Raw genomic sequence first — 27,650 nt, 5'->3', positions numbered from 1 at the left:
AGGCAACAAGAGAGTGGGAATCTACATTGCTGATTTCAAGCTGTTAGCAGGAGATCTGGACTGGAATGAGAGTGCCTTGAAAGACCAATTCAAACAGGGGCTGGATGAAGAAATTAAGAATGAATTAGTGCGCCAGGGAACACCAGCTACCCTAGAAGCCTTATATCAGTTGTCTGTGGTCATAGATGCCAGGCTAGAAGAGCTCAGACTGATGCAGCTGGGGAGAGACAGGGGCCTCAGGACGCTTCCAGGATTTCCAGCTCTCTCCACAGCACTTCCTTACTCAGGACCAGAGGAGCCGATGCAGATCGGGGTGGGCAGGAGGCTTACTTCCGAGGCTGAGAGACAGAGAAGGAGAGAGCGAGCCCTCTGTTTCTACTGTTTCACCAGGGGCACATGGTGAGAGCTTGCCCAGAGAGAAGCCAAGCAAATTCCGTAAGAGCCCCAGGGCAAGCAGCTGAAACAAGAACCACCTCTGCCTCTACTTCCAACCAGGGAAACTCTGTCGGTCTCCCTCCACAGAGCTCAGCAGGGAGACCATCAATCAATTAAGAAGGGCTCATTCCGAGGATTCCAGGCAATCCTTTTACTACTTACCAGTAATAATGCGTGTAAACCCAGAGCACCAGGTCAAGCTAGAGGCCCTCGTGAATTCTGGAGCTTCCACCAATTTTATTGATGTACAGACCGTACAAGACTTCAACATCCCGACCATAGAATTGCCACGTCCCATAGAAGTGGAGACCATTGACGGCCAGCCCCTCAAGGCAGAGCTGATTAGAAGGTTCACAGAACCTGTGCAACTAACAACGGGAGACCATACTGAGTGGATCCAACTTTATGTTACTGCATCACTTAATGTGCCTATAGTCCTGGGCACACCTTGGCTGAAGATCCACAACCCATTGTTGAACTGGGCTACGGGAGCAATCTCCTTCCCAGCTAAGGAATGCCAGCACCACAAGATTCAAGCCGCTCTCCTCTCTCCAGCAACCAACGCAGTCACGGAAGCAGGGGGGGTCCAGTTGCCAGCCAAGTATGCAGATTTCGCAGACGTTTTCAGCGAACAAGAGGCCACAGCACTACCCCCCCATGGGGACTGTGATTGCACCATTGAGTTGATACCAGGAGCCAAGATTCCAGCAAGGAAACAATATCCCATGTCCCCCAAAGAACTAGCCACCTTAAAGGATTACTTGGATTCTAATCTCCAAAAGGGGTTCATCCGACCATCTACTTCCCCAGCGTCTGCTCCTACCTTCTTCGTACCAAAGAAGCCTGACCCGTTGGCACCGACAAACCAGGAGGCACCCATGAGAGTGGTACACGATTTCAGTTCCCTCAATAAACTCACAAAAAAAGAAAATTATCCCTTGCCGATAATATCTGATCTGCTGGATCACTTACAGAAAGCACGCATTTTTACTAGGTTGGACCTCAGGAATGCGTACAGTCTGATCTGGATGAAAGAGGGGCATGAATATCTGACTGCCTTCGACACCAGGTTTGGTAAATTTGAGTACCTTGTTTTGCCCTTTGGCTTGTCTAATGCAGGAGCCATATTTTCCCAATTTATGAATCAAATTTTCTCTGATTTACTAGATAAGTATCTGGTCATTTATCTAGATGACATATTAATTTTCTCTGAGTTTGCTACAATTCATGTAACCCACGTACGTAATGTCTTACAAAGACTGAGAGAGAACAAGCTATTCGCCAAGCTAGAGAAATGCCTTTGATTTAACTGAATTACATTTCCTGGGCTATAAAGTATCAACAGAAGGCATATCCATGGATCCTTCTAAGGTCCAGGCAATTCTCTCTTGGCAACCTCCCTGAAATGTGAAAGATGTACAAAGGTTCCTAGGGTTCTGCAATTTTTACAGGCGGTTCATAAAAAACTTTAGTGACAGGGCTAGACCCCTCACACAGCTTTTGAAGAAAGGATCAAAATTCATTTGGGGGCAGAGGGAGCAAGCAGCATTCCGAGAATTCAAGTAACTCTTTGCATCCCAGCCGCTGTTAAAACACCCTGATCCCACGAAGCAATTCATAATGCATTCAGATGCTTCTGATATTGCCATTGGGGTGGTGTTATTGCAATATACAAACAAAACCGAGAATACATTACTTCCTTGTGCCTTTTTTTCACGCATGCTCTCACCAGCAGAGAGAAACTATGATGTTTTTAACAAGGAGTTGCTAGCAATTAAAGCAGCATTTCAAGAGTGGAGGCACTGGCTAGAAGGTGCAGCCTTTCCTGTGGAAGTTTGCACCGATCACAAGAATTTACAGCTTCTACAAAACACCAGATCCCTCACCCCACACCAAATCAGATGGAACCAGTTTTTCTCCCGTTTCAATTTTGTTATTCCTTGCCCTGTCTCGATCCATTCAGGCAACCCCTGCCACTCACCAGGAGGTACAGGCTACCATTTTACAACCTCACAACTTTGATCAGTCTATGAGGGGGAGCCAGACAGAGATTTTAGCAGCAGGCAGACAAGCAGAGGACCTATTTACAAGAGTCAGAGCTCAGCAGCAACAGGACCCGTATGCCAGGGCCAGGATGGATGACCTCCAGAGGAGCCCGCAAGACACTGCCTCCCCATTCAATGTGGAGGCAGGAATCCTCTGGCATAGCGGGCGATTATACATTCCCCCCTCATCGAGGGAAGAAGTACTGAGACTTTGCCATGACCATCAAACGGCAGGCCACGGAGGTGTTTTCAAAACTCTCCATAGAGCTCTGCGACACTACTGGTGGCCTAAGATGACTGCAAACATAAAGGGCTACGTGGCTTCTTGTCACACCTGCAGACGAGCCAAGCCTCTCCCAGGGAAGCCCACAGGACTCTTGCAACCCCTACCCACCCCCAGTCAGCCTTGGGATACAATCTCCATGGATTTCATCACTGATTTACCCCTGGTCCAGGGGCTGACTTCCATACTAGTGGTGGTGGACCTTTTCACAAAAATGGCGCATTTTATTCCTTGCAAGGGCCTCCCATCTGCACAAGCCACAGCACAGTTGTTCATGGACCATGTTTTTAGGTATAGAGGCATGGTGAATCACTTGGTGAGTGACAGAGGCACTCAGTTCACTTCCAGGTTCTGGAGGGCCCTTTTCCAGTCATTAGGGGTCCAGATCCACCTGTCATCATCGTATCATCCTGCTAGTAACGGGCAAGCCGAGAAAATTAACCAATGGTTACAGCAGTATCTCAGGTGTCACACCACTTATCAGCAAGACAATTGGCCAGCCCTGCTCCCCATGGCAGAATTTACTTATAACAACTCTGTGCAATCCTCGACCAAGATGTCCCCTTTCCAGGCACTCTATGGGGTTAACCCTCGGGTGTTGCCCACCTCCTCCCAGCCGCGGCTGATTTTCTTAAAGAGCAACAAGCCGCACAGGAGTTGTTAAAGGAGCAGCTGAACAGGGCAAAGAGTGTTTACAAGAGAGCTGCAGATGCTCACAGACAAGAGGGGCCAGCGATTGCGGTAGGAGACAAAGTGTGGCTCTCTACCAAGTTTTTGACCTCTACCAGACCCTCCAAGAAGTTGGACTCTAAGTTTGTGGGCCCTTTCACTGTGGTACAGCAGATAAATCCAGTGGCTTATCGCTTAAAGCTACCAGCGTCCATGAAAATCCATCCAGTCTTTCACAGAGCCTTGCTAGCCAAGGACCCTCCCCCAAGTGCCTTATGATCGCAACTGCCCCCCCACCTCCAGTAATTGTGGAGGGGGAGGAGGAATACGAAGCGGAGGAAATTCTGGACTCTAGGAGGAGGGGAAGGGGCATCCAATATTTCATACACTGGAAAGGGTACCCTGAGGAAGAGCGCACGTGGGAGAATGCCAGAGATGTGCATGCACCAACGCTGGTTCATCGATTCCATCAGCTTTTCCCTCACAAACCCAAGCCTCGCACTCTACCAGAGATTCCTCACTTGGCTGAGCAAGCAGAGGAATCCCAAGCAGAGTAGTCCGTAAGTTTGCAGTTTCCACCCCCGCCTGAAGCCTTGATACCAGTAACAGAGGAGGGGGGGGGAACCACAGCCCTCCACCTCGGGCTTGCATTTCCCAGGGGGGAGGGGGGATGACTCTTCTAATTATCTAGCTATTTTCCAGCAGCAGCCATCTGGGCCAGAAGAGTTATCAGACCTGGAGAGCAGCACTGATTCGTCCTTGGAGGAGTTTTCCTTTGAAGACTTTCCATCGTTGCCCAGTTCCCATGGGAGCTTAGAAGGAGACATAGACTCTTATCAAACCTCTGGAAGGGAGGGGGCTGAAATGGAATGTGAATCTGGAGGGCAGGGTGATATCATGAGTACTGATGGCGAGCAGGAGGGGGCCTCTCTCCAGGGGGGAAAACGCATGCATAGTACTGAGGAATTAAGCAGCCATTCAAAGAGACACAGATCAGACCCACCTTAACTTTTGGGGTTTATCTGTCTGGGTTTTTCCCATGCTTCTTCAGTTTGTTAGGATTCTGTTTTATGTAGCAGTAATAAACACTAGAGACCTACTCCTCATCTCAGCGTGATTCCTGACTGTTAGGACAATTGCCTTTCATTTTATGCGTACATACACATAGGCTTACAAATGTTTCAGAAAAGTGAAGATCCTGAACACTTGCCGTACTTCAGGGAATTTTTATTTACTGTTTACACTTATATCAGATTGATTGATTATGTGCCATCAAGTTGTCGTCGACTCTGACCACTTAGATAGATTTTCTCCATAATGATCTGTCTCTAATCTGGTCTTTCAGGTCTTCCAATGGTACATTCATCACCACTGATATAACTGTAACTGAGTCTATCCACCTTGCTTCTGTTCATCCTCTTCGCTTTCCTTCCACCTTTCCCAGCGTTAGAGCCTTTTGTATTATAGAATCTGATAAATTATACAGAAACCTCCATAATAGATAGTATGATCCATATACAAATTAATGGTATGCAGTTAATTTAGAAACTGCCAGTAATGTGCTTCTTTCTTATTAACTTCTCTGGCCATGGAATCCCACTTCAAATTTTAACCATTTATTCATTTCTAGTATTAGCCAATAAAGCTTCAGACTTAGAAAGTAAGACCTGGAGTTGGATCTGAGTAAAATCAGACAACCTTCACACTGATCCAAGTTGATTGGGCTGATTTTTAAAATCGTGAATAGGAATCCAACAATCCTGTGGTAGTGCAGATATTATTTATTAAAATTACAAATATAATGAGAAAAAGAAGCAAGAAAAAGTATTTAAAGAGCAAGTTGTAAATAGGTTTACAAGAATTAAAAATTGCCAAAAAAGTCAAAATGACTTTGATATAAATCTACACATTAAAATATATCAATTTGAAAGTTTAAATCAGTGTTAAGATAAATCAGTGTTAAGTTAAATCAGTATTAAAATCAGATAGTAATTGATAGTGTTAACAAATGCAATTTGACTTCTAAATTATAAACCAAGGGGGGGAAAAGAACAAAAAAAGTCGCAATAAATTTCCCAAAATTGTTTTGTCTTGCAGTGTTCCACCAAATGTGGAAGAATGATCCAGCCTGGTTATTGGATGTCCAACTGTCTTTAGAAGATGGATTGCCTATTGGCAATCACTACTTGAGTAATGATAATAATTTAAATTTTACAGTTATTATTATAACTATAATAATTTCTCTCAAACTTATATTAACAGTAAATTTGATATTTTTTCTTTCACTAATATTCCTGTTGTTGCATATCAATAGTTCTGTTCAGATTCTGCATCATTTGATTATATAGTCAACTTGTTTGCATTCTGGATCATAGTTCACCAACAACATGAGTTTCATGTAAGTTTTTCAAATTCAGTCAAGTTTCTTTGTGTTCCATCTTGGTTATGTAAATCTTTAGGACTATACTGTGTATGCATAGATACTGAAACTAGTAAGGTGGTTTTGGCCATTCTAAGGGAGAACTTTAGAGGACTTCATCTTTGTTTTGTTACTAATTATGTCTTAAAATCTATATGAATTATCCCTCTACTGAGGGACATTCTCTTTCATAAAGATAGATATTTAATATTGAAGCAAATGGTGATAATTCTGAACTAATTCTTTTTTTGTATTAATCTTGTAGTTGTAGAATGCTGCTTATTATTGAATAATCCCTTATGGGTTGTATTTTTCTATTTATGTCAGACCAAAGGTATTTGTGTCAACAATCTGGGAGTCATGTTCCTTCAACAGTAGGAATCCAACCATACGGTGCTGTAATCCAATCTGTTTACATAATTAAGTAGCTATTGTGGAAGAACAATTTAAAATTTTGTACTGCCAATCTGCCTTGGTCTTTTGAATTTTACAGGAATTTAATCTTTACCCTAGATTTTTCATTAGACCATTTAAAATTAATTGATTGTTTCTGCCATTCAATCAGAATTTCCTGAAAAGTCTTGTAATATATTGAGGAAAGTCTTCTGGTCCTGGAGATGTATTCAATTTTAGTTTTTGAATTGCTTCTTTTACTTACTTATTGTGGGTTCTTTTGAATCACTGCTAGTCCGAGTGAATGATCTCAGACTCAATAAAGATAAAATAAGTTGTAGAAACTAGGAGAGTTGATTTTTTTGTACCTCTTCTTTTTATAATACAAAATATGGATGGCTTTCAAAAGGGAATTGTGGATGTCTTCAGTTATTTTATAAAATAATATCCTCGTGCTTGGGTGTCATCTCTATTTAAGTCTTATTTTCTATAATTCTTATTTCAGCATCTGATTTATCCTATTCCTAAATTAATGTTCTTTGTTCTAAAACTATATTCCTAGTACTCACTTCAATTGATATTCCTATTACTCAGTCTATCTCCTTTTACAGTTATCTATTTTTATAACATCTATTTTTAATATATATATTTAAATTTCTATATCACTGTATCTTCTTATTTCTCTATTCATAAGCTCTATATTTCTCTAGTACTAAACTCTGTATTTCTCTATTGCTAATCTCTAAATATCTGTTTTCCTTTTCCACAGAAGGGAAAAGTTCAGTCTGTCCTTTATCTTTTGGGGTTATTTTTTCTGTTCTGCTCTGTCAAAGCCTTTACTTTTTCTCCAACACCCAGCAGATGGGGCTCTTGCATCTTTTCGGTTTGTTTCTTTACTTTTTTTTCTAAGGGAATACTTTCTCCAGCCAGGGAAAATGTCTTCTCTCTTCTAAGCCTTACTGAGACTATATCTGAGACTGGCTTGTGGTGGGTGGGGGGTAGGGCCAGGGGATGGGACATACACTCCAGTTTCCAGGCTGCTGCCACCCTTCCTGCTGCCTCTTCAGTCATCAGGTCTTTGCCTTCACTGCTGTGCTTTTGCTGAGCTCCCACTCTGTGTTCTGTTCCCCAGTATTTTTCACAGCCAAGAAATATTATCCAACAGCAGGTTTTTACTTCTTTTCTCCTGGTGGCCTGTTGTCCATTTGTTTCTTGCAGTGCCTCTGGATGTATAGCTTCATGGTGCTTGTCCTGTCTTTTCCCCTCCACACCCAGTATTTGAAAATGCTGTTGTATCAACAGCTGTGCTATCGTAATGCTGAAAAAGGAGGAGAAGAAAGGAAGCGTGGTTGCAATTTGCCAGTCATGTTATCCTTGAATATATCTCCCTCCTTTCAATCCACTTGTGTGGACTCAAAGTTAAACTGGCTTTCTGAAGGCTGTCAGTTACCAATCCCAAGTGTTGGAGATTCCTTTCCCATGATTTACTATAGATGACAGTATCCAGATACATGGCACTCTGTTCATCTTAACCAGGTAAGATTTTGTCAGTGAGATGTTGGAATGTGGCAGCTACTCCATGCTGCACAAATGGCATCATCCTGAACTGGAAGAGGGATAGCAAAAGCTACTCTTTTTCCTTAAGTTGGCTTCTAGTGGAATGTGCCAGAATCCTTTTGTTATATCCAAGGAAGACAAATATTTGGCCCCCACCTAAGCTATCTTAGAACTCATTCATTCGTCCCCATTTGGTTTTGGCACCAACACAACCAGTCATTTTTGGATGGCTCTATTAGGTCCATTTAGAGCATCTTATTGAGTTCCTCCTTTAACACCTCTTCTTTTGGGGGTTCTATAATGTCACTTTTGCATGGTAGAGCTTTCCTTGCATCTATATAATATTCCACTACATTGCTTAAATCTGTTTGACTGGTAAATAGTTTTTGAAATTCATCCATAAACTTTTGTAATTCCCCGTGCTGGGATTTGGACAGTTGAGAGTTCATGAACTGTCCTGGTGAGGGTTGAAATACATCCCAAATTTGGTCCAATATTAGGGCTGCTCCTGTCATGGACCAGGACTCAGACTCTGACTCTGACTCTGAAGATGTCCTGTCCCAGGCCAGTCACACGCAATACATCAGGGAGGCAGTTGCAAACTTTACTGAGGAACTTGTGAAGCAAACAAACAGGCAGTGAAATGTGAGTGCAAATGCACACACACTACAGAAACAAGCCCCCCAAAGTCCAGCAAGCTTGCCTTAGAAGAGTTCCATGTTCAAAACAAGAGTAGTCAAGCAAAGTCCAAAGGTCCAGATGTTGTAGGAGGTTTGTCAGCCAGTCCAGAGTCAAGTCACAAGGTTTCCAATCAGGAGTCAAGGCACATGGAGTCCGGGCAAACAGTTGTTTCCAGTGACCGGTCTGGGCTTGTGGCTCCCTTTAAATAGGGGCAGACCCAGGTGAAGCTTATTTAGGAGGGCGGGGCTGCTTTCTCATGAGTAGCCTCGCCGACTTCTGCTGTTCCTCACTCTGCTCTCCTTGCTCTCGGGCTGGGAGGAGGTGGCAACTCATCATCCTCATCCTCACTGAGCAGTGGCACCTGACCCCGCTGCTCGCTGGCCAGCCCCGCCTCCTCTGCCTGCCCAGCCGGCTATTCGTCTGGTGCCCCTGTCACTGCCTGCTCGCCCTCCGAGGCTGCCCCAGGGCCCAGCTGACCTTTCTCGTCCTCTGACTCGGACTTCGAGCCCCCCATGACAGAAGAAGCTGTTCCAGCTGAATCAGTGGAATGTCAGCCTCAGGAGACACCTAGCCAGGAATCACCTGAGGCTGATCAAACACAGGCATCATCAGCTGGAGCAGTCAGATGATGAGGTACAGCCTCCAAGCCCTTGGGCTCAGTGAGTAGAGTGGAGAGCAGAGCAAAAGTGCTCAGTGATGCTCCTTTCCAAACATTGGAGTAACTATCATAATTAAAGATAGCTGGCTGCAACCTGATTTAAGAGGCAGCCCCAACCCATGTTTCTCTGTTGAAAACAACCATCTGATTTTCTGCTCTGGTGTGTCATTCCTGTGAATCCTGTTTGTGCAAAAACCCTGAAACTCTGACCTTTGGATTAGTTGACAAACTGACTTGGCTCTCTGAACTTGACTGGATTTTGACTTTTCTTCTGCACATTCCTGCGCATTACCCAGGCAAGCGTTCTTTCCCAGAAACCCTGTTTTGATTTACGTTCCTTTCCTTGTCTGCCATTACCTACTTAGCCTTGAATAAATTGCTATTCTCACCTAGCAACTGTGTGTGTGTGAGTCTGAAACCTGAAACAGGACAGTCCAGATTCTATTTTGTTATGCCATTTTTATAATATAAAAATGTATATTTTTCTTTTTCCTCCTTCAAACATTTAGATACTTCACAGCACTAGTTATCTGCCAAATTGCCACTTGCCTGTAATTTATTTTATGTGCTAGATAGCAACAAAAGTACTTGTTCCCCCACTTCAATTTTTTTGATATTACCCCTTTATCATACTGCCTCTTCTGTACTTACTTATTTATTTATCCCACCTTTATTATTTTTATAAATAACTCAAGGTGGCGAACATACCTAATATTTCTTCCTCCTCCTATTTTCCCCACAACCACCACCCTGTGAGGTGAGTTGGGCTGAGAGAGAGTGACTGGCCCAAGGTCACCCAGCCGGCTTTCATGCCTAAGGCGGGACTGGAATTCACAGTCTCCTGGCTTCTAGCCCAGCACCTTAACTACTAGAGCAAACTGGCTCTGTGGTTCCTTTGCTGTTGCAAGATGTTCTTGGTGAATTGTCCTAATGCCTTTAGTTTTAATTGCTGGGTGAATATAATAATCACTGGAAGCAGAGAATACAGGCCAGATGATAGTTGATATTTGGATGTTTGAGAAGCCTTATATCCAAAGATACTTCTTTTGATCTATACTATGTTTGTATTTCTTATTAATTAGGTAAAACGAACAGCAGAAAAACAAAGCAAAGAAAAAGGAAAGGAATATATACATACATAAAATAAATTTTATACTGGCGCAAAGGTCGATGTGAAAATAAGACGATTATTTAAAAACTAGAAGTAAAATTCAGATAATAAACTCTTCCCCTTTGTTTCCAAGACTTTCTTCTTCCCCAAAATTGAGAATGAATGGAAAGAATGAAAAATAACCTGAAATAAAATATTTTCTTCTAGAATAAAGAATGCAGTAAGGTACTCATACTGCTGTCCTTGATTCCCCATCCCCCATTTTTACTAATAACAAGCAGTAGAAAGACTAGTATTAGCACACTATAGCTGTCAAACATAGATTAGCATGTAAAAATGTAGAGAAACTTGTTTCAATCTGAGCAGATCTTCAGTTTTCAGAAGCAGAAGTCTGATCGGATAAAAATGAAGTCTCAGTCTCAGCAAAAGCAGAATCATAGAATAACAACTCAGAAAAAGTATCTAACTCACATATTTATTCAATGAATCTTCTTACTCTCTTCTCCCAGCTCTTTTAAAAAAGGAATATGTGGAGAAGTCTAAGGCAAAGTTATGTCTCTATTTTACTGTCATGTTGATGTTTCCTTCAGTTTCCTTTTTAAGCCAGTTTATGAAACAGATAAAATTACTATGTCGTTTGGATTGTGCCTCACTGTTTTGCCCTATCATTATTTACTTAGCCCTCTACATTTTATGAAATAAAAATTATGTTTTTTACTTGCTAGTACCCATCTTACTATTAGTTAAAAGCAAACATCTGAACTGTCAGATATTGAAAGGAGTGGAGCAATGGCAGATTGTTAAAGAACAGAATTGTGTTCCATGTGGCTTCTTATGCATATTGTAATTAGCCTGAGATTCACACAAGGGTGCTGTTCCATTGCCTGTGTAAAAGTAAGAATTAAATGCCATTCTGGTTTCTGTTTTGAATGGCAGGGAGATGCAGCAAATTGTCTATTAAAATGTCTGTCAATGACATTTTTTTCTCCTTTTTTTAAGAGTATCTTTGCTATTGTAAAGCATCTAACAGTTTCAGTCATCTCATTTCTGGTAGTAAATTCTTCTGGGCTTCACAAATAACATGCAGCTAATCAGGCCTGATTTATTTATTTATTTTCTATCCTGCCTTTATTATTTTTATAAATAACTCAAGGCGGAGAATATACCAATTACTCCATCCTCCTCCTATTTTCCTCACAACAACATCCCTGTGAGTTGAGCTGAGAGTGAGTGACTGGTCCAAGGTCACCCAGCTGGCTTTCATGCCTAAGGTGGGACTAGAACTCACAGTCTCCTGGTTTTTAGCCCATTGGAAAGAGCAAGAAAGGAGTCATTATTTTTCTTCTTTCCTTGTAATCCCTTTTCACCTCAATTTAAGAAAATAAAACATTAATAAAGGAAATACGAATTATTTTTGTTTATAATAAGGAAAACATTTAGGGGCAAGAAGTTCATATACTGAAACTCTTTACCATTGAAGGCAGCCTCTAAAACAAACCCAACAAAAAGACTTTTTTACACAAGATCTTTGCAATCCTTTGCAGTACTTGTAAGGGTAAACAGATTACTATCTTCAGGGGATACTGTCATTTTCCCAAGAAAAGGATGAAAGATTCAGTGCCTCCTTATTTTGAGAATAAACTTGCTCATTTTTCTAGAGATTGGTGCATCTGTTCTTGTTTTCCTGTCACTCTGACGAGAACTTAAAGGATAGGAGTACAGTGGCGTTGGCAGTGTTCCAGATATTTCTGTAGATAATAGAGAAAAACTAGGAATTGCTTCCCTTACTTGCTCAGAGGAATAAACCAAATATAAAGTTTTAGAATTGGAAATGATCTCTTCTCACAGCCCTGAGTTTGTCCTTGAGATCTGTGAAAGAAACAGAGCTTCTACAAAAGCATCCAGTAGCGCTGTATACTTCTTTATTGAAAGATAAAGATAATTCAGAGAGCTCTGAATTCAATAACTAACCTCTGTTTCAGCTGCACTAATATATTTTAGTAGTTGATGTAAAATGTAATGGAATTCTTACTAATCGTCTGTAGGTTGAGTCATGGCAACTGGATTTCTTTCTTTTTGGTTGAAACGTTTTGCTGCTTGTCCAAGCAGCTTCTTCAGTCTGGGCAAAGGTTGGTAAGGGGACCCCATATATGTCTTCTAGGGTGGCTGCATTGTCCCTACACCTGCATGGCTTGTTAATTGTGCCATGGAGGTGTGGATTGACTTTGGAATGTCTTACTCCTAAATCCCTCGCTCATCCCCAAGTGGTTCGTTAAGAGTGGCCTTCCTGGTGTAGGGACAATGCAGCCACCCTGGAAGACATATATGGGGTCCCCTTACCAACCTTTGCCCAGACTGAAGAAGCTGCTTGGACAAGCAGCAAAATGTTTCAACCAAAAAGAAAGAAATCCAGTTGCCATGACTTAACCTACAGACAACTCCACCTGGATGACTGAGAATCTTCATCGACAATTCTTACTAATAGGAGTATTTTGAGGTAGAATCAGCCACATAAACAACTTTTTAATGTAATATGCCGAATATATTTTTATATTGTTACCTTTAATGTTTCTAGAATAACAAAGTGACTTTAGATCTATAAAAGCTTTCTTTTTAAGTATTTCAAATACTTCATTTTTTAAAGTCAGGAAGTACTCCCCCCCTTTCAGAATTTCGGAAAAATTTACACCTCTATTCAAGCTTAATTCCTGTGTTATCTTTTAAAAACAATGGCATGTCAACATTAAAAAAAAAGTGGGGGAATGATATTACCTGATTAGGAGAAATCAATTCCATAATGAAGACATGCCTAATCACATGGTTTGGTAGTTTACCGAATAGTATAAGAATAATGTAAATATATATTTATATAAATTTAGTGATTCTTTGTATTATAAGAATATCTTGGCTGATTTCTTAAGATAATATATGTGACAAGATAAGCAGTTGCAATACTTCCAAGTGTTTTTATTCCCATCAGGATTTGCACACTTGTCTTCCCAAAAATTACTGCCTGTACTATGTGTGATTTTACAAATGCATTCACATAACCAACAAACTCTTGTGTCCTGGGCTGGCAGATGTTTTTCTTCTTGATACTGTGAGGAAACTGGTTTAAAATAATTTGCCAAGTCAAGGGAACATATTTATCAAAATTTGTAAAAATACTTTCTCCATTCTTTTTATAAAAATAGACTTAACCTGATTTCCTGAGCCATAATGGTATGCTAACTACACATTTCAAAAATAAAATAATTAAGGGACTAAATAGAGCAATACAAATTGAGAGTGTGCCTTCCTATTATAGTGTTGTCTTCTGTGAACTATGAATACCTGTTTAAATGGGAACTTGTTCAGTCTCTATGGCAAAGTGTAGTTGTCACTTTGTAGTTTTTAGAATTCTCAAATTTCAATTGAGGATTTTAAAAACTCACACCCATGACCTCCTTAGTTCACTGTTACCTAAACTGTTCCATCCTTGTGCATTTGAAACCTTGTCAAGTAGTCCATTAATGAACACTTGATAGAGATATTTACAGCTTTGGTGCAATATTATTTTTGGATGAAGTATGGAACAAGGAGGTGTCAGCCAACACCATGCATTATATTCACCTTAGTGAAAATTTATATTTAGTTTGGAGACTGCTAAGTAAGTAAGTCTCCTTATTCCTATCCTGCCTTCAGTGGTAAGACATTGGAGCCAGCAATCAATGGATTTCTTCCCCTCTGGGATTTGCGTGACCTACAGAAGCCGATATAATACAGGCAAGAGCTTGTTACTCTATCTGAATTGTCCATCTGTACCTTAATGAGTGAAATAGTTAAGCAGCTGAGGGGGCGAGCAGCAAGGGATGTGTCTTTCCATTTGAGTTGAATTTTTCGATGTATGGGGGAAAAGGGAGGGAGGCAGTGAGAGATCGACTTACATCATTAGAACTGCATTGAGTGTGCCTGTGTGCAGGTTAAGAGACAGACTACAGTGTCTTTGCTTTCTGCAGGAAGCAGCAATGCCGTTTGTATCCTAAGAGGAATTTTTTATTTAGAAAAGGAAGCGTTCTTTCTACCAAGGAAATGGCTTTCCTTGTGCGTTGCTATGCCAACTGCCTGCAGCCATGGTCTTCCAAAGTAAGCACAATAACGTAATTATATTGGCGTATTACATTCAGACTCAGGATTCTCTAGGTTTGTTTTTCTCTGTGTATGTGCCTTTGGTGCTTCCCTCCTTCCTTAGTGACCCTCCTGGTGCTAGACATGATTTCCTTGAATGTGAGAGACAGACATTATTAAATTAAATGTCCGTCAATATTATGCTGCTTAGATTAATTGTGCAAAGTTCGCTAGTTGAGTGGAACAGAGATCACTGGTCATCCTGTCAGCATCATTAGCAGCCATGGAGGAGGTCCCTATTCAGATGCTCTGCCCTGATTTTTTAAATAAATAAAAAAAAATGGGGCCGAGGAGCTCTCTGCCACTGTGATTGCAAATTAAACAGGAGAAATAACAATCTTGGCTGTATGCAGGAAGCTGGTTCCTGCATCCTGACTAATACTATATGGTTTTAAGCTTTTTTGAGGGAGTCTTGTGTGCAGTCAGCCATTTTAGCTCCCCCCCTCCTTTTTTTCCTCCTTTTTGCTCTCAGGGAATGCTCCCGTTTCTTGTAGAAGAATGCTGGATATGTATGGTGTTGCTAGGCACTTTACCTCTGTGCATGCTTAAGATATAAAGTGTTACAAAAATGGAGGCAAATGCTGTTTGGATTATATTTCTGTACTACCAGTGTGAGAGATTTTGTGAACGATACTTTGAGCTCTTGGCTTGTTCCCCCCCTGTCTTTTTGTTACTTAGTTTATTGCAGTAGAGGTTGATTGCTATTCATGAGAAATTAGTATATCATGTGTAAATTAAGTTCGGCATATGTTTGTTCATTATGAAACCTCTTGCAATCCCAGCTAACCATGGAGTTATGGGCCAGCAGGAGAAATATTCAGTAAGTATAGCAAATTCTGCTTATTTTTAAAGGTTTTTTCTAAATTTAATTTTATTGTAGCTGCCTGTATTCATGCACATTTTACTTTTGTGGAAATAATAGTGAATCGTTGCAGCAGAATCAGCTTGGGTTTTTTTTTAAAATTTATATTTAAAATATTTAAGTTGCATGCTTCTAAATAAAGAAGTTTGTGATATTAACTTTATATAGGCTATACTTCAGTTGAACTTCTGACCATATTTCTTTTGAAGTTAAATTACTTCAGGGTGTACAGTGAAGTGGAATAATTCTCTAGACAATATTTCGTCGTGTGCACATGATAAATCTGGTTTTGTCTGTGTGGCAAATCAGTTTTGTTAAAAATTGGAATTATTTAAAATGGACAAGCAATAAATATTAGCCCTTTTAATTGATCCCATGAGTGAACTACACTTCTGTCATCTAGTAATCCCACAGGTGAATGCCGTTTGTTGTTTGTGAAAATAGCATTCGTAAACAGAAGAGAAAAAATTTAAGTGTGACTCTTGAATGCCAAAAATTTAAGGCCAAAATCCAGAAATCTGTAGGTGTGCCCAACAGAGCTGTCCTTTTTTTCATTGAATGGCAGCCTCTTACTCCCCCCCGCCCCAAAAAACCGCATTGATCAAACTGCCTCAGAAATTTCCCTGAGGTTTCAAAGCAGTTGCCATGCTATGTAAGGGACTGGTGTTTGAAAAATAAAGGTCAAAAGCCCCTTTGGGCACTGCCAAATTATTTGCATGGCTGTCTGAATTATGGCCTTCATTTGTCATTTAAACTTTACAGGATCCTAAAACAAGTGAAAATGAATAGTAATTAACATTACTTATTTGCTTATGTTTATTCAGTAAGCTATTTTTTTTTTAAAAAAATGCCCTGCGCAAGTATGACTATTTGTATATGAATGTCCTACATCCTTAAACAGGTTTCCATGTAATATTCTTGCTGTAAGGCCTAATGTGGAGAGTAAGTTTTCCATACAGTGAAATGCACTAATCTTCAATAACATAGATAAAAGTGATACTTCATGGATGAGAGAGGGAAAAGAAATATATGTTGAAACAATGTTAAAGAGAAAACTGAAACCAGAATGTATCAGATGGTTGTTAGTATTTATAAACCGTTTACTTTAAAACTGCAATATAATATCTTGTTAGTGAATTATTAAGAAAAAGCTACCATTTAAAAAATTCTTTAAATATCTTTAGTAATGTCATACATTCTAGAAGTCTATACATATGCTTTTCCTTTCCTAATCACTGTGCTGATTGTATCATTTTAAATAAGGGTGGAGCTCCAAAAAGAAAGAGTACTGCCTTCCCCTTTTTTAACAAGATATTGATGTGACAGCAGTAACCATTACCCTAGTGTACATTCTCATTCCAGTTGGCATGCCTAAAACTCCTAAATTCTCATGCTAAGGACTAACTCAAAGATGGAATGCTTAAGTGATACAGAAACAAAATGATCAAGTTTTATATTGGAGTAGAAGTGTAAAAAAAAGTGGGGGTTGTCCATTGAAGTCATCTTAACATGGTCAAGAAAACATACTTAGACTTTTGGATAACCAGGAATAGTAGGAAAAGCATAAGAATATTCACACTAGATAAGACAAAAAGTCTATTTACTAAACATCCTGAGTTCCAAGATAGCCAATCAGGTGGCTTCAGGAAACCTGTATAGATTAGGCTTGAAATCCGTTGCCTTTTCCATTGCTACTTTTCACCAAAGAAGTTGACTATATAGAAGATAAGGCTATGGAGTGCTTCAGATTCAATTCCAACGAAGTAGGAAAAGCATGGAGAGCATGACTTCCGGAATTCTTTTCAGTGTTTTTACCAGCAATGGCAATTTGTTTATGTGCATGAGGAAGCAAAGGATGGCTTTATATGCTCTGCTCTGCTTCATGTGAACAAGAGGGAGGAGAGCTTTGACTAGAGCAGTCACAAGCATTCTGAGTCACTCTGCCACTCCCAGGGTGGATGATTTAGTGGATTTGCAAACCTTTTTCTCCACAGCCTTGATCTGGTCCATTTTTGAAGGTGATCTTTCTTTTATTGACTTCTCCCCCTCATACCAAATTTACTTCATTTTGTTTCAGATTTTATTTAGTTATGCAGCATAATTCCTTTGGTGGAAAGAATAAACAGTTGCTTCAGAATACACAGAAATACTCATGTCTGCAATTCTTTAATGGAGCTTCATCTTTCCTGGGATTCCATGGCTGCCCTGCTGCTTGATACCAGAAAAAAATATGACTGTTGCAGAAAAACACTACATTTGCTTCTCTGTGTGTTCCAAAATACCTTTCTGGAATTGAATCAGAAGCACTGCACAGTTATAGAAGAATACTTTACACTATGGGTCTTATCCTGATAATATGAAAAGCAAAGCAAAGTTGTACACAGGTAGCCTTCGTTTAGCGACCACAATTGGAACCAGCAACTCGGTCATTAAGCAAAGTGATCAGTAAATGAAACTGTGACTGTGCTTACAATCTTACTTCAGTTTTCCTTTGTTTACAGACCTGTGAAGGATTGGTTGCAAAGTTACTTTTTCATTATCATCATAACTGTGAATGGTTGCTAAATGAGGCAGTCGCTAAGCGAGGGCTACCTGTAGTGCTGATCATGGTTCAAGAGTACCAAGTAATATATGTGAGAAGATCAGGGGGGGGGGGGAGAGAGAGATTCTCTGAATTTCATTTCATCTGTCTTTGAAGTGAAATGTGCCAGTTATTTCTTCCTGGTGAGAAGCATGAACACTGAACTGCTATGCCATACGATTAAAAATAAAAAAAGTGGAATCCTGATTTTGAAAATCCGTGGAAAGGAGATTAGATACCAGTCTTACAGTCTTTCAAAGCATGAACATGTTTTTATTGAGACAAGCATCTACAGGATAGTTGCTAGGTGCCCTTCCAAGTTGTTTTTTCCTAAGTTCTATATTGTGTATGTTACAGTATCCTCTATTTGCTTTGTGTCATTGTCTACTATTGATAGTCATGTGCATCTTGAAAAAGCAAACGGTTGAGGTAAATCTTACATACAAACACAAGGGAAGCTTTTAGTGCAACATTCAAGGGGTTCCCCCCCTCTTCATAAATATTGGATGTAACAGATTGAGAAACTTAGTGAAGGTCTAATATATGAAATAATATTTAATAATTTAAAGTTCTATTTCAACTTTTATTCTTGCCATCTGTTAATACTGTTTTTGTTTGATTTTCTCAGTGCCTGCTCTTACATTTAAAATATTTTTAATTTGCTGCATTAGTTTGAATATTTTATGGACCTGGGAGGCCATAATTTGCCAAATTAACTTATTAACAAGCTATTTTGTTCTATAACAATCAAAGTTGTTTAATTTATTTGCATCATCTCAGTAGGTTTCTTAATAGATGAATTTCCAGAATCTTATATATGATTTGGCAGTTGTTGGGTGCCTTTTCATCATTAATTGCTAAGAATTATTATTTATATCATGAGTGAGTTGAGGCACTGGGGATTATATAAGGAAAATGGTAAAATCTATTCTAATTCATGTTTAATAGTACTGAATACAGCTCATTCACATAGCTACAACTTAGTACTTAGATTTAAAAACAACAAAATAGTGCTGTTGTAATTTTGAAAACTGTACGGATATCAAGTGCAAACAGTGCATAGGCACAAATTGATGCTACTTTGTCATCTAAAAACTGAATGTCTCTTTGGCTTTCTCATCAGTATGTTTGTACAAAGCAAGGCAAACAAAATTTTTCCTACTTTGTGTCAGCATTTTGGGATTAGAGGAAGCTAGTTTGATTAATTGTATAGCTTCATTTAAATCGTATGTATTTATACATATACTAATGCGTACATGTGCTTGCTTGCATGCAGAGAAAGAATGAAAGGGAGAGAGAAAATGAAAACTTTTCCATTTCATAATGGCACAGACAGGAACAGACAGTGTAAAGAGCTTCTTCCTCACAAAAATATGAAGATTCAAAATAAACCTCAAAACCTTCACAGCTGTACTTTATATCATAGTATTCCCTATTCATTTTAATATGTTTTGGGAAGCTGAAGAGTTTCTGCAACTCAGTTTGGAACATGTTATTTCAAAAGGTCATAAGAGAAAACTTATTGGGCATATTCTATTGTAAAATAAATTGTGTGTTGCTTTAAATACCCTTTGCAACTTTATCCTTTCTAGATTTTTAGAATACTTTTCAGTGTACTATTATTATTTGTATATTAAAGCTCAGGTGAATTTGCTTCCAGTAAATCTGCATTTGTATTCTGTTGGGATCATGCTAATGCATTATTGTTATTTTAAGAGTTGATGTAATTAATGAAAAGTATAGGTTATGAAGCACATTTCAGGTGGATTTGAACAGGTGGATTTGGTTGAAAAGTTTGTTATAATATGGACAACCTGGTAATCCTTTTGTACCTTTTGTCTTTGATTTTTTTTCAAAAGGAGCAGCCGTGGAGTCATTTCTACAGGTTCTATAGCTTTTATTAGTGTGCTGTTGTGTTGAATAACAAGCACTCATGTTACGATGTTAGCAGGCTGGATGCTTCTGATGATGTAGTTCATGTTCATCAAAAGTATGTTCCAGACATGGATTGTAAAGCAATAGCCCCTCCAAATAGAAGAAAAGAGTAGCTTGCCAACTAGAACAGAACTTAGCACCCTGGATTCTGTTAACATTAAAATGGTGCTGGGCCTTGGGTGAAAGCAGTGAATTTTTTTTCCCTTCTGTTAGGTGAATACTGGGTACTTTGCTCCTTCCAGCAAATCTATATAGCAGCACTGTCAGGCTGATACTCAATGTATTTCTCTCTCTTTACACTATCAGTATAGTAGCTCAGTTAATCCATGCACCTGTTCATCCAACAGTATGGATTTATATAATTATTTAGAGTTTTACAACCCAATATAAATATTTTCTAGATAGTTTATACAGTAGAAATCTAGACCTTTTACTGTGTCCAGTTGTAAAAATCATGGTGATACATGGTATCATTACAACACATTTGGGCTGCTGTGGCACATTCTTTATGAAACTATCTTTGAAAAGTATTCAGATATTTCAGAATTCTGAAAGCAAACAGTTGGTTAGGGCTGGTATCAAATAGCATGTTATTACTTATTTCAGTAGTTTCGTTGGTTTTCTGCTTAATAAACTCTTCTCGATTTGAGGTCAGATTGCTTGATAATTGTCCTACTCGCATTTAAGATTCTTGAGAGAAGTCTTTTTCTCAGTCCCACTCTGTATAAGTGGCATGCTTGACAATAGAAGTACTTTTCAGTGAAAATTCCATGAATCTTGAACTTTCTACTAAGGAAGTCTAGACTAGTTCTATTTCTGCTGCCATTCTCTTTGCTCAGATCCGTTTTTTTATTTTATTTTCCCTTCCTTTCCTTCTCTTCCTTCTTTGAGCAACCATTCACTCATTCCCTGAAAGCTCTCTGAAACCATTCTTTCTTCTGAAAAACTGTCAGGATAGGTGTCAAGTTTGCATATAGGTGGAGCTTTGAGCTTGTCCTATTTCCTGAAGTCAGTTCTGACCTGAAGACAGGTTCTAATTAGTTGATTCTAAGGGCTTATTTTCTTAGGATGGAAAAAGGATATAAGCTATATCAGCAGACACCACACTGAGAAAAAGGATTATGAAGGTTTATAAGAATTCCAAAAGCACATTAGTTGAGAGTGGAAATCCAGTTCAGTTGTTTAAGGAAAATTTCAGCATCTCAGTATCTCACTGAGCATTCCAGAAGGTGGAACTGTTTAACTTTTACATTTGATAACATAGATATCAGACATATTCCTTGTAGTGCTGAAGATATCTGTAAGCAGAGGGGCTAGTCATGTGAATTCTAATTCTCCTCATCACCATCTTACAGATGGTCAGAAAATGTACTATTCATAGAAAACAAGTTATCTGTGGCCTGGCTGAGCTGCTGCAGGTATCTTAGAGCCTCTGCCTGCTCAGATCATTGGAGCAGAGGGCTGTGCTGCTTTTCTTTTCCTCCCACTTCTGTTTTTATAAGGCAGCGAAAATGGAAACATGCTTGGCTGATGTTGGAGGAATAAAAAAAATGGGGCTTGTGGATTTTATCAACTTCTTTTACTTTTCTCTTCATCTCAACATTTCCTGTATAAGTCAACAAAACCAACCTGATAGTACTCTAGGAACTTTGCTGTGGCCTCTGTGGCCTCTGTCAGAAATCAGCATTTAGGGGTAATTTAGTTTATTTTGGAAGGTCACCTATTGAAATGGCTAACATACAAATATTCTTGGTTCTTTTGACAAAAAGAGTCATGGTAGTTTTGTGATGTAAGTGCAATTTGCTGTGCTCTCTCCCCCCCACTCTTCCATTGCACCTTAAGTACCTCAAGCATTTCCCACACATAAAGGACTTTTGAAATATACTGCTGCCCTCGAGGCACATAGAGAAATGGATTGCAGTTTGTGTATGGCTGGCATTATGCAGCTGTCTGTCACTAGGTCATCCTCCTTACATACTGACAAGCCCCATGCTGGAATTGCCTCACCACAGAGATCCAGTCTGCTCCCTTATATTCTCAACATACAACACATTTCTGGAGGCCATTAGATTAATTTAAATTATATGAAAATGATTTAAATTAAATCATTAATTTAAAGTAACATTCCAATGTTGGGCATTTCTCTGCTTCATGTCTATAAATCAAATCAAATCATTGTTCTCTAATCAAGTATATTGACTCTTGCCCTTTTAATTCACTGAACCACACAACTAATATTTTACCTCAGAATGGTCAGTCTCACTTAGCAACCACTTTGCTTAATGACAGAGCTGCTGGTCCCAGTTGTGGTCGCTAAACAAGGACTACCTGTACAGATTTTGGTCAAAGTCATAAGCTTTTGTGCACTGCAGCTCACTTCATCAGACACATGGAGTGCCTAGACTGATAGAGGATATAAATTGGGGTGAGGCAGGGATGGGAGGAAAGGAGAGGAATACAGGTTGGCTATGCAGATACAGGTTACATATGAGACAGACTATAAGTAACTTAACAATTGTAATGTATTAAAACCCATTGTCGAGGCCTTTTGAGGTTGCCTGAAACCTTCCCATGTATGTGAGTTCAGCAGTCTCTAGGTCAGTGGCGCTGTTAAAGTTTTGTTCTTCCAAGATGATCACCTTGAGTTCTGCCATAGATCGTTCTTGGAGGAGGAAATGCTCTGATGTTACTTTCTCTTTGTTTTGAGTCCTAATATCAAACTTGTGTACATTAATTCTTTTGCACGAAGTTGGTCCCTTTTATCCTGCATAGAATCCAGAGGAGCATTGCTAGCAGGTAATGGCCTATATTACATTAGAAGAAGACAATATGAGGGCACTTTTAATCTTGTATATGCCCTTATTAGAACATATAATGGTGCTGTTGTGTAGATGTGAGGGTAAATTACTCTCACATCTACTTCTTTCCACATTGACATCATTATCTGTTGTTTCTTGTTGCTTGTGAGAATCTGCTTAAGGATGAGTAGTAGTCTGTATGCAAGTATGGGCCTGCCATCAAGCGCCTGTGAAAGTGCAGTGTCATTGTCCAGTGGTGGGCTGTAGTTTATTAATGATGCATTTGAGTAGTTTGAGCTGTGAACAACAGTGCTAAAGCATGTTTTAAGTCCAGAATGTGCAGATAATGTTTGGAAGTGGCTCAGAGAGACTGAACTATAAGGAGGAGGAAGAAGTACAGTGCAATCAGCCTTGTGAGGTTCTATTGTTATAGGCAATCTCAATAAAACTAGTTTTAGCTTTCCTGTGGACTTGGTTTCTTGGTCTGGTGTACCTAGTGAAGCTGACACAAGGCATGCTATTTTGGCATCAGTGATGATGGCTTGAAGTTTGTTTGTGGGAGATGTTGGTGGCATAAGGTCTGAGCAGAGTCAATGAAGCTTGATATTCCAGTTGTGATAGTTCCAGTGCTTAAAACAATGTGACAGCCTTTATTGACTGGTTTGAATATTTTGGGAAGTAGATAGAAGCCTGGTTGGGCTCCTGGCATGGTTTCCGTATAGTGAAGCTATTTCAGCATGGAAATAAGAAGAGATTGAAGAAGGCCTTGTGCTGTCAAATTCTGTACCAGCTGCAATTTTTGAATGATCTTCAAGGGCTGTCTCAATAATAATAAATAATCTAACCTTGAAGTTATAAGCATATTAGTCACTGAAGCTTGGACTCCTGCAGCTAATGATGCATCTGGTTTATCAGCTCAGACTGATAAACAGCCCTCATTGCCATTACTGTTTTGTGGTGATGCAATGTCAGTGCTGGATTCAGGAAGACTTTAAAACTGCCAACTCTTTTCATAATAGCTCATAAACCTGAAGTTTAGCCAATGGAATCAGCAACATCTTTATCTTGTTCAAGTTTGCAGATTGTTTTCCCACACATTTAATCCCTTACAGGCTAGAGACACTTGAAAATATTTAACCTTAACTCAGAGGAAAAGAAAGATATATGGTTGAATATTGTCAGTTAATAACCACCAAGTTTGCAAGTTGTATTTTCTAGTCAGTCCTTATAAATACAAAGTAACAAAAGAGATATGACATAGCCTTATGAGATTTCACCAAGAAAAATTCCCAGGTTGAAAATAAGTCTTCAGTACCGCTTTCTGGTAGCTCTTGGAGCAGTGCCATTGCAAATGGTGTTTCTAATCCCTAGTTCCTCAAGTGTTCCAGCCAGATATTTTAGTCAACAATATCAAAAGCCATCAAAAGATTCAGGAGTGTCAGTACAAATGCACTTTCTCTATCTTCCTATGAGAGGATTCCAGTTAAGTTATGGTACAAACCACAGACCAGGAGGCTGAATGCTTTCCTTAGAAATTTCTTCTCTTTTCTTTTATCCTGCTTTTATTATTTTTATAAATAACTCAAGGTGGCAAACATACCAAATACTCCTTCCTCCTCCTATTTTCCCCACAACAGCAACCCTGTGTGGTGGGTTGGGCTGAGAGAGAGTGACTGGCCCAAGGTCACCCAGCTGGCTTTCCTGCCTAAGGTGGGACTAGAACTCACAGACTCCTGGTTTCTAGCCTGTACAAATATATGCTTCTACTGTTAAACATTATATATACAACTAATCTACTTACCTGTGCCTAAGAATATATTTGTAAGTGACAATATTATTGCTAATAGTAAAAAGTGACAATATTTAACCAAGTTATGTTTCCCTTTTTTCCTGTGTTTCTTTAACTGTCCACCTTTTCCAGCAACAAAGGCAGTATTGTCACAGTTCTTTCCCTAGCCCTCACCTGTAAGAACTGAGAATTTTGTTCCTTTTTTCGGAGCTCAATGTCCTTTTACTTTACACTTAGTCCTATACTATCCTCTACCTTCCAGTCCTTATATCCTTCAGTAGGTGCTGCTGAAGTTTGAAATAGCCTCGTAATTGTTCCCTTTTACTGAGTTGCTTTTCTGGCTCTCAGACCTTACCAGTTTGTAGAAGAGAGAAAACAATTACTTGTTGGCTGTGGCTGGTCTGTGTCTTTGGAATGATCATGAGGCTAGAAGGCTTTGCTACTCCTTTGTCAGCTGCAGTAGCTTCTCAGTCTCTTTGCTCACTCCACCAACTGTTTTTGCCTCACCACTGGCTGCTTTAGTTCTTTGATACAATCCCCTTTCTCTCTTCCACCAACACCCTGTGTCTTAAATCATTCTCTTTTATCTTCCTGCAGTACAGGTATGGTCCCTTGCTCTCTTAAAGTCCCAGCGGCACAATCCAAAAGGAAGTAAAACTCATGTCTGCAACCCTGAGTCTTTCTTTCCACATTCCCAGATATGTTATGCATATGTTTTATGTGTACAGCACTGTATAATATTGCTATTTGTTTTATTTTAATACATTATTTTATTTAAATACGTTATTTTAGGATTAGTTCTTGGTAGAGACATATGTAGGGGAGTCGAGAGTCCTAAATGTCAGAAAAAGAAGTATTTATAAAGCAGGTGGGAAAGTTTGTATGCAGCTTATTCAAATCCTGTTAATGTTAAAACTAATTACTGTTACTCCATCTTTCCCACTTGCAAAGTCATAATGGCTGTATCGCTTATTTGATCATTTTTGTTACACAATATTATTCCATCTCTATACAGGTAGTCCTTGTTTAGCAACTGCGTTGTACAGCGACTGTTCGCAGTTACAATGGTGATGAAAAAGTAACTTTACAATCCTTTACCAACTTCAGTACACCCACCGTAATACACTTACCTTTATTTCTAGTGTTAGAGATATTCTGTTCCTTTTCATTTTGGGTAAGAAAGTTGGACACAGTAACAGTAGTAGTTATTGCAGTATGGGAATAAGTGGGAGACAGAATGTACTGCTAGAACAACTATACAGCATACTGGGAAATGCATGAATGAGGACAGAAAAAAGTTTTGGCAGAAAAATGTTCAAGTGCTTTTGTTGAGAAGACATTACAGCATGCATAAAGTGAATTCTTGGACAAAAATGTTCAGTTGCTGTACTGAGAACTATATAGAATATAAAGGGTGGAAAACAACTCAACTCATCACCTGTGAAGTGTTGTATCTATGTAGTTATATGGGGTAGAAAAGGGTAGTAGAATATGTTTAAACATGCATTGTATGACTATAATACCATAAATTACTGAACTATACAAAACTAAATAGGGTGGTATAGAAGGTAAGTTATAAGGTATACTTATTAGGTGATTAAGTCAACACATGCAGACCAAAGATGGAAAGTATAAGGGAATCACTACTACTATCAATACAGTTGAATTTCTTCAGGCTCAATACAGTGGAAATATCTGTGTTCTTGTTTGAATACGTCCTTTAGTTCTTTGAAGACTTCAAATTGGGGACAGTTCAGTTGAGCTGAGCTAAGTCTCCTTCCATCTACTTTTGTTCAATATTTGTGGTCCAGTCATTTATTTCCATGTTTGGCTAAGTTCCAAAATAAAAAGTGGTTAGAGAAGCAGATTGAGAAGAGGCAAGAAACAATTTTTTTGTGTGGCAAAAAGATGGTCAAAGTTGCTATTACTTCTAGAAATTATAACTAGCAAAGGTTTCCAGAAATTGGAAACCAATGTATATCAGTATTTTCAATAAATTTGGACATCATTGGTGGCCAGTAAATTTTTAGAGGTAAGATTTTTGAAAAATTATTATTGTTATTAGGTATAAAATTATTAGGTATATAATTATTGTTGCCATTAGAGCTTAAAGGAAATATTTTATTATATGTTATACCAACTTGCAACTTATAAAAATAGTGTACATCCTTCCAAAATAATGGTTCAGAGAATTTGTAGATTCTGTACTCTTCTTTAACAACAAATAAAAATTCCACACTTTGATTTTTAAATCTCATTTACTATATGCTGCATGCGAGGTACACATATAAAAGCACTGCCAAGTCTAAAACCTTACTACAGTAAGCCATCAATTTAAAGGACCTCAGTTTAGCACACTTCGGATGTAACAGACTAAAATTTCCTCCTAATATTATCCCAAGTAACAGATAAATTCTATTTTATGGACTTCTGATGTGATTGGACAAATTGTGTCAATTTATATCTTTTGTGTAATGATGTTGTTAAACAATGCAAAGTGACCTAATGTAAATTTAGATTTAGAGGACATTCATATCTAACACATAGACTTTCCCTGATAAACTGAGCATTTACTATATTTAAATTGCTTTCTGTAGTCCTAAGGCATCAGAAAGGCTGAAAGCTTATTCTAATAATGGAAATATTATTTCTATTCCTGTTTTGTACAAAGCATTTATATTTAAAAATTAACAGGTGTTCCGTGTAGAAATCAGTACTTGCAATCTTCACTACGCTTGTAACTCCTACTGATTTTAAAGCTCTTAATGATTTCAATAGAAATTACTGCTGAGTAAATGCACATTGAAAGGTCTGTTTTAGATATGCATATTCCTTTCTTTGAAAACTAACAAAGGCTGTTGCTTTTTAAACATAATGAATGTTGAAAAGTTTTCACCTACCAAGATGAAACATTGCCTTTTAATCTTTCTTCCCAATATCCTTAAACCATGAATATTCTGAATAATTTGTTCATGTCTTGGAATTAGCAGAAAAAACATATACAGTGAAGCATTGAAATCTTTATGAAATCTTTCCGTTATACCAAACTTAAATAAATATTTTCTTCTTTTATCTACAGCTACCTGCAGATTTTACAAAACTGCACCTCACTGACAGTCTCCACCCACAGGTGACCCACGTTTCATCTAGTCATTCAGGATGTAGCATCACTAGTGACTCTGGCAGTAGCAGTCTATCTGATATCTATCAGGTATGCAACAACTGTTTTTAACATCTCATAAGCAGTTAAATTCTAACAGCTGAATA

The 27,650-nt window shown here is 38.8% G+C and overlaps 1 protein-coding gene across 3 annotated transcripts in view; it reads left to right on the top strand.

Moving 5' to 3' along the window:
* RAPGEF2 (Rap guanine nucleotide exchange factor 2) overlaps window positions 1-27,650 on the top strand; it is a 189,102-nt gene that overhangs the window by 106,190 nt on the left and 55,262 nt on the right. For all 3 annotated transcript variants that reach the window (XM_063310575.1, XM_063310576.1, XM_063310574.1), the window contains one exon: window positions 27,463-27,594. In XM_063310575.1, coding sequence (XP_063166645.1) covers window positions 27,463-27,594 — 132 coding nt within the window. The remainder of the gene's footprint in view (window positions 1-27,462; window positions 27,595-27,650) is intronic.

Source organism: Candoia aspera, chromosome 8 (genome assembly GCF_035149785.1).
Source record: "Candoia aspera isolate rCanAsp1 chromosome 8, rCanAsp1.hap2, whole genome shotgun sequence".
NCBI classification, from domain to species: Eukaryota; Metazoa; Chordata; class Lepidosauria; order Squamata; family Boidae; genus Candoia; species Candoia aspera.
The sequence above is the reverse complement of the archived record's forward strand: the minus strand, read 5'-3'. Positions and strand labels throughout refer to the sequence as shown.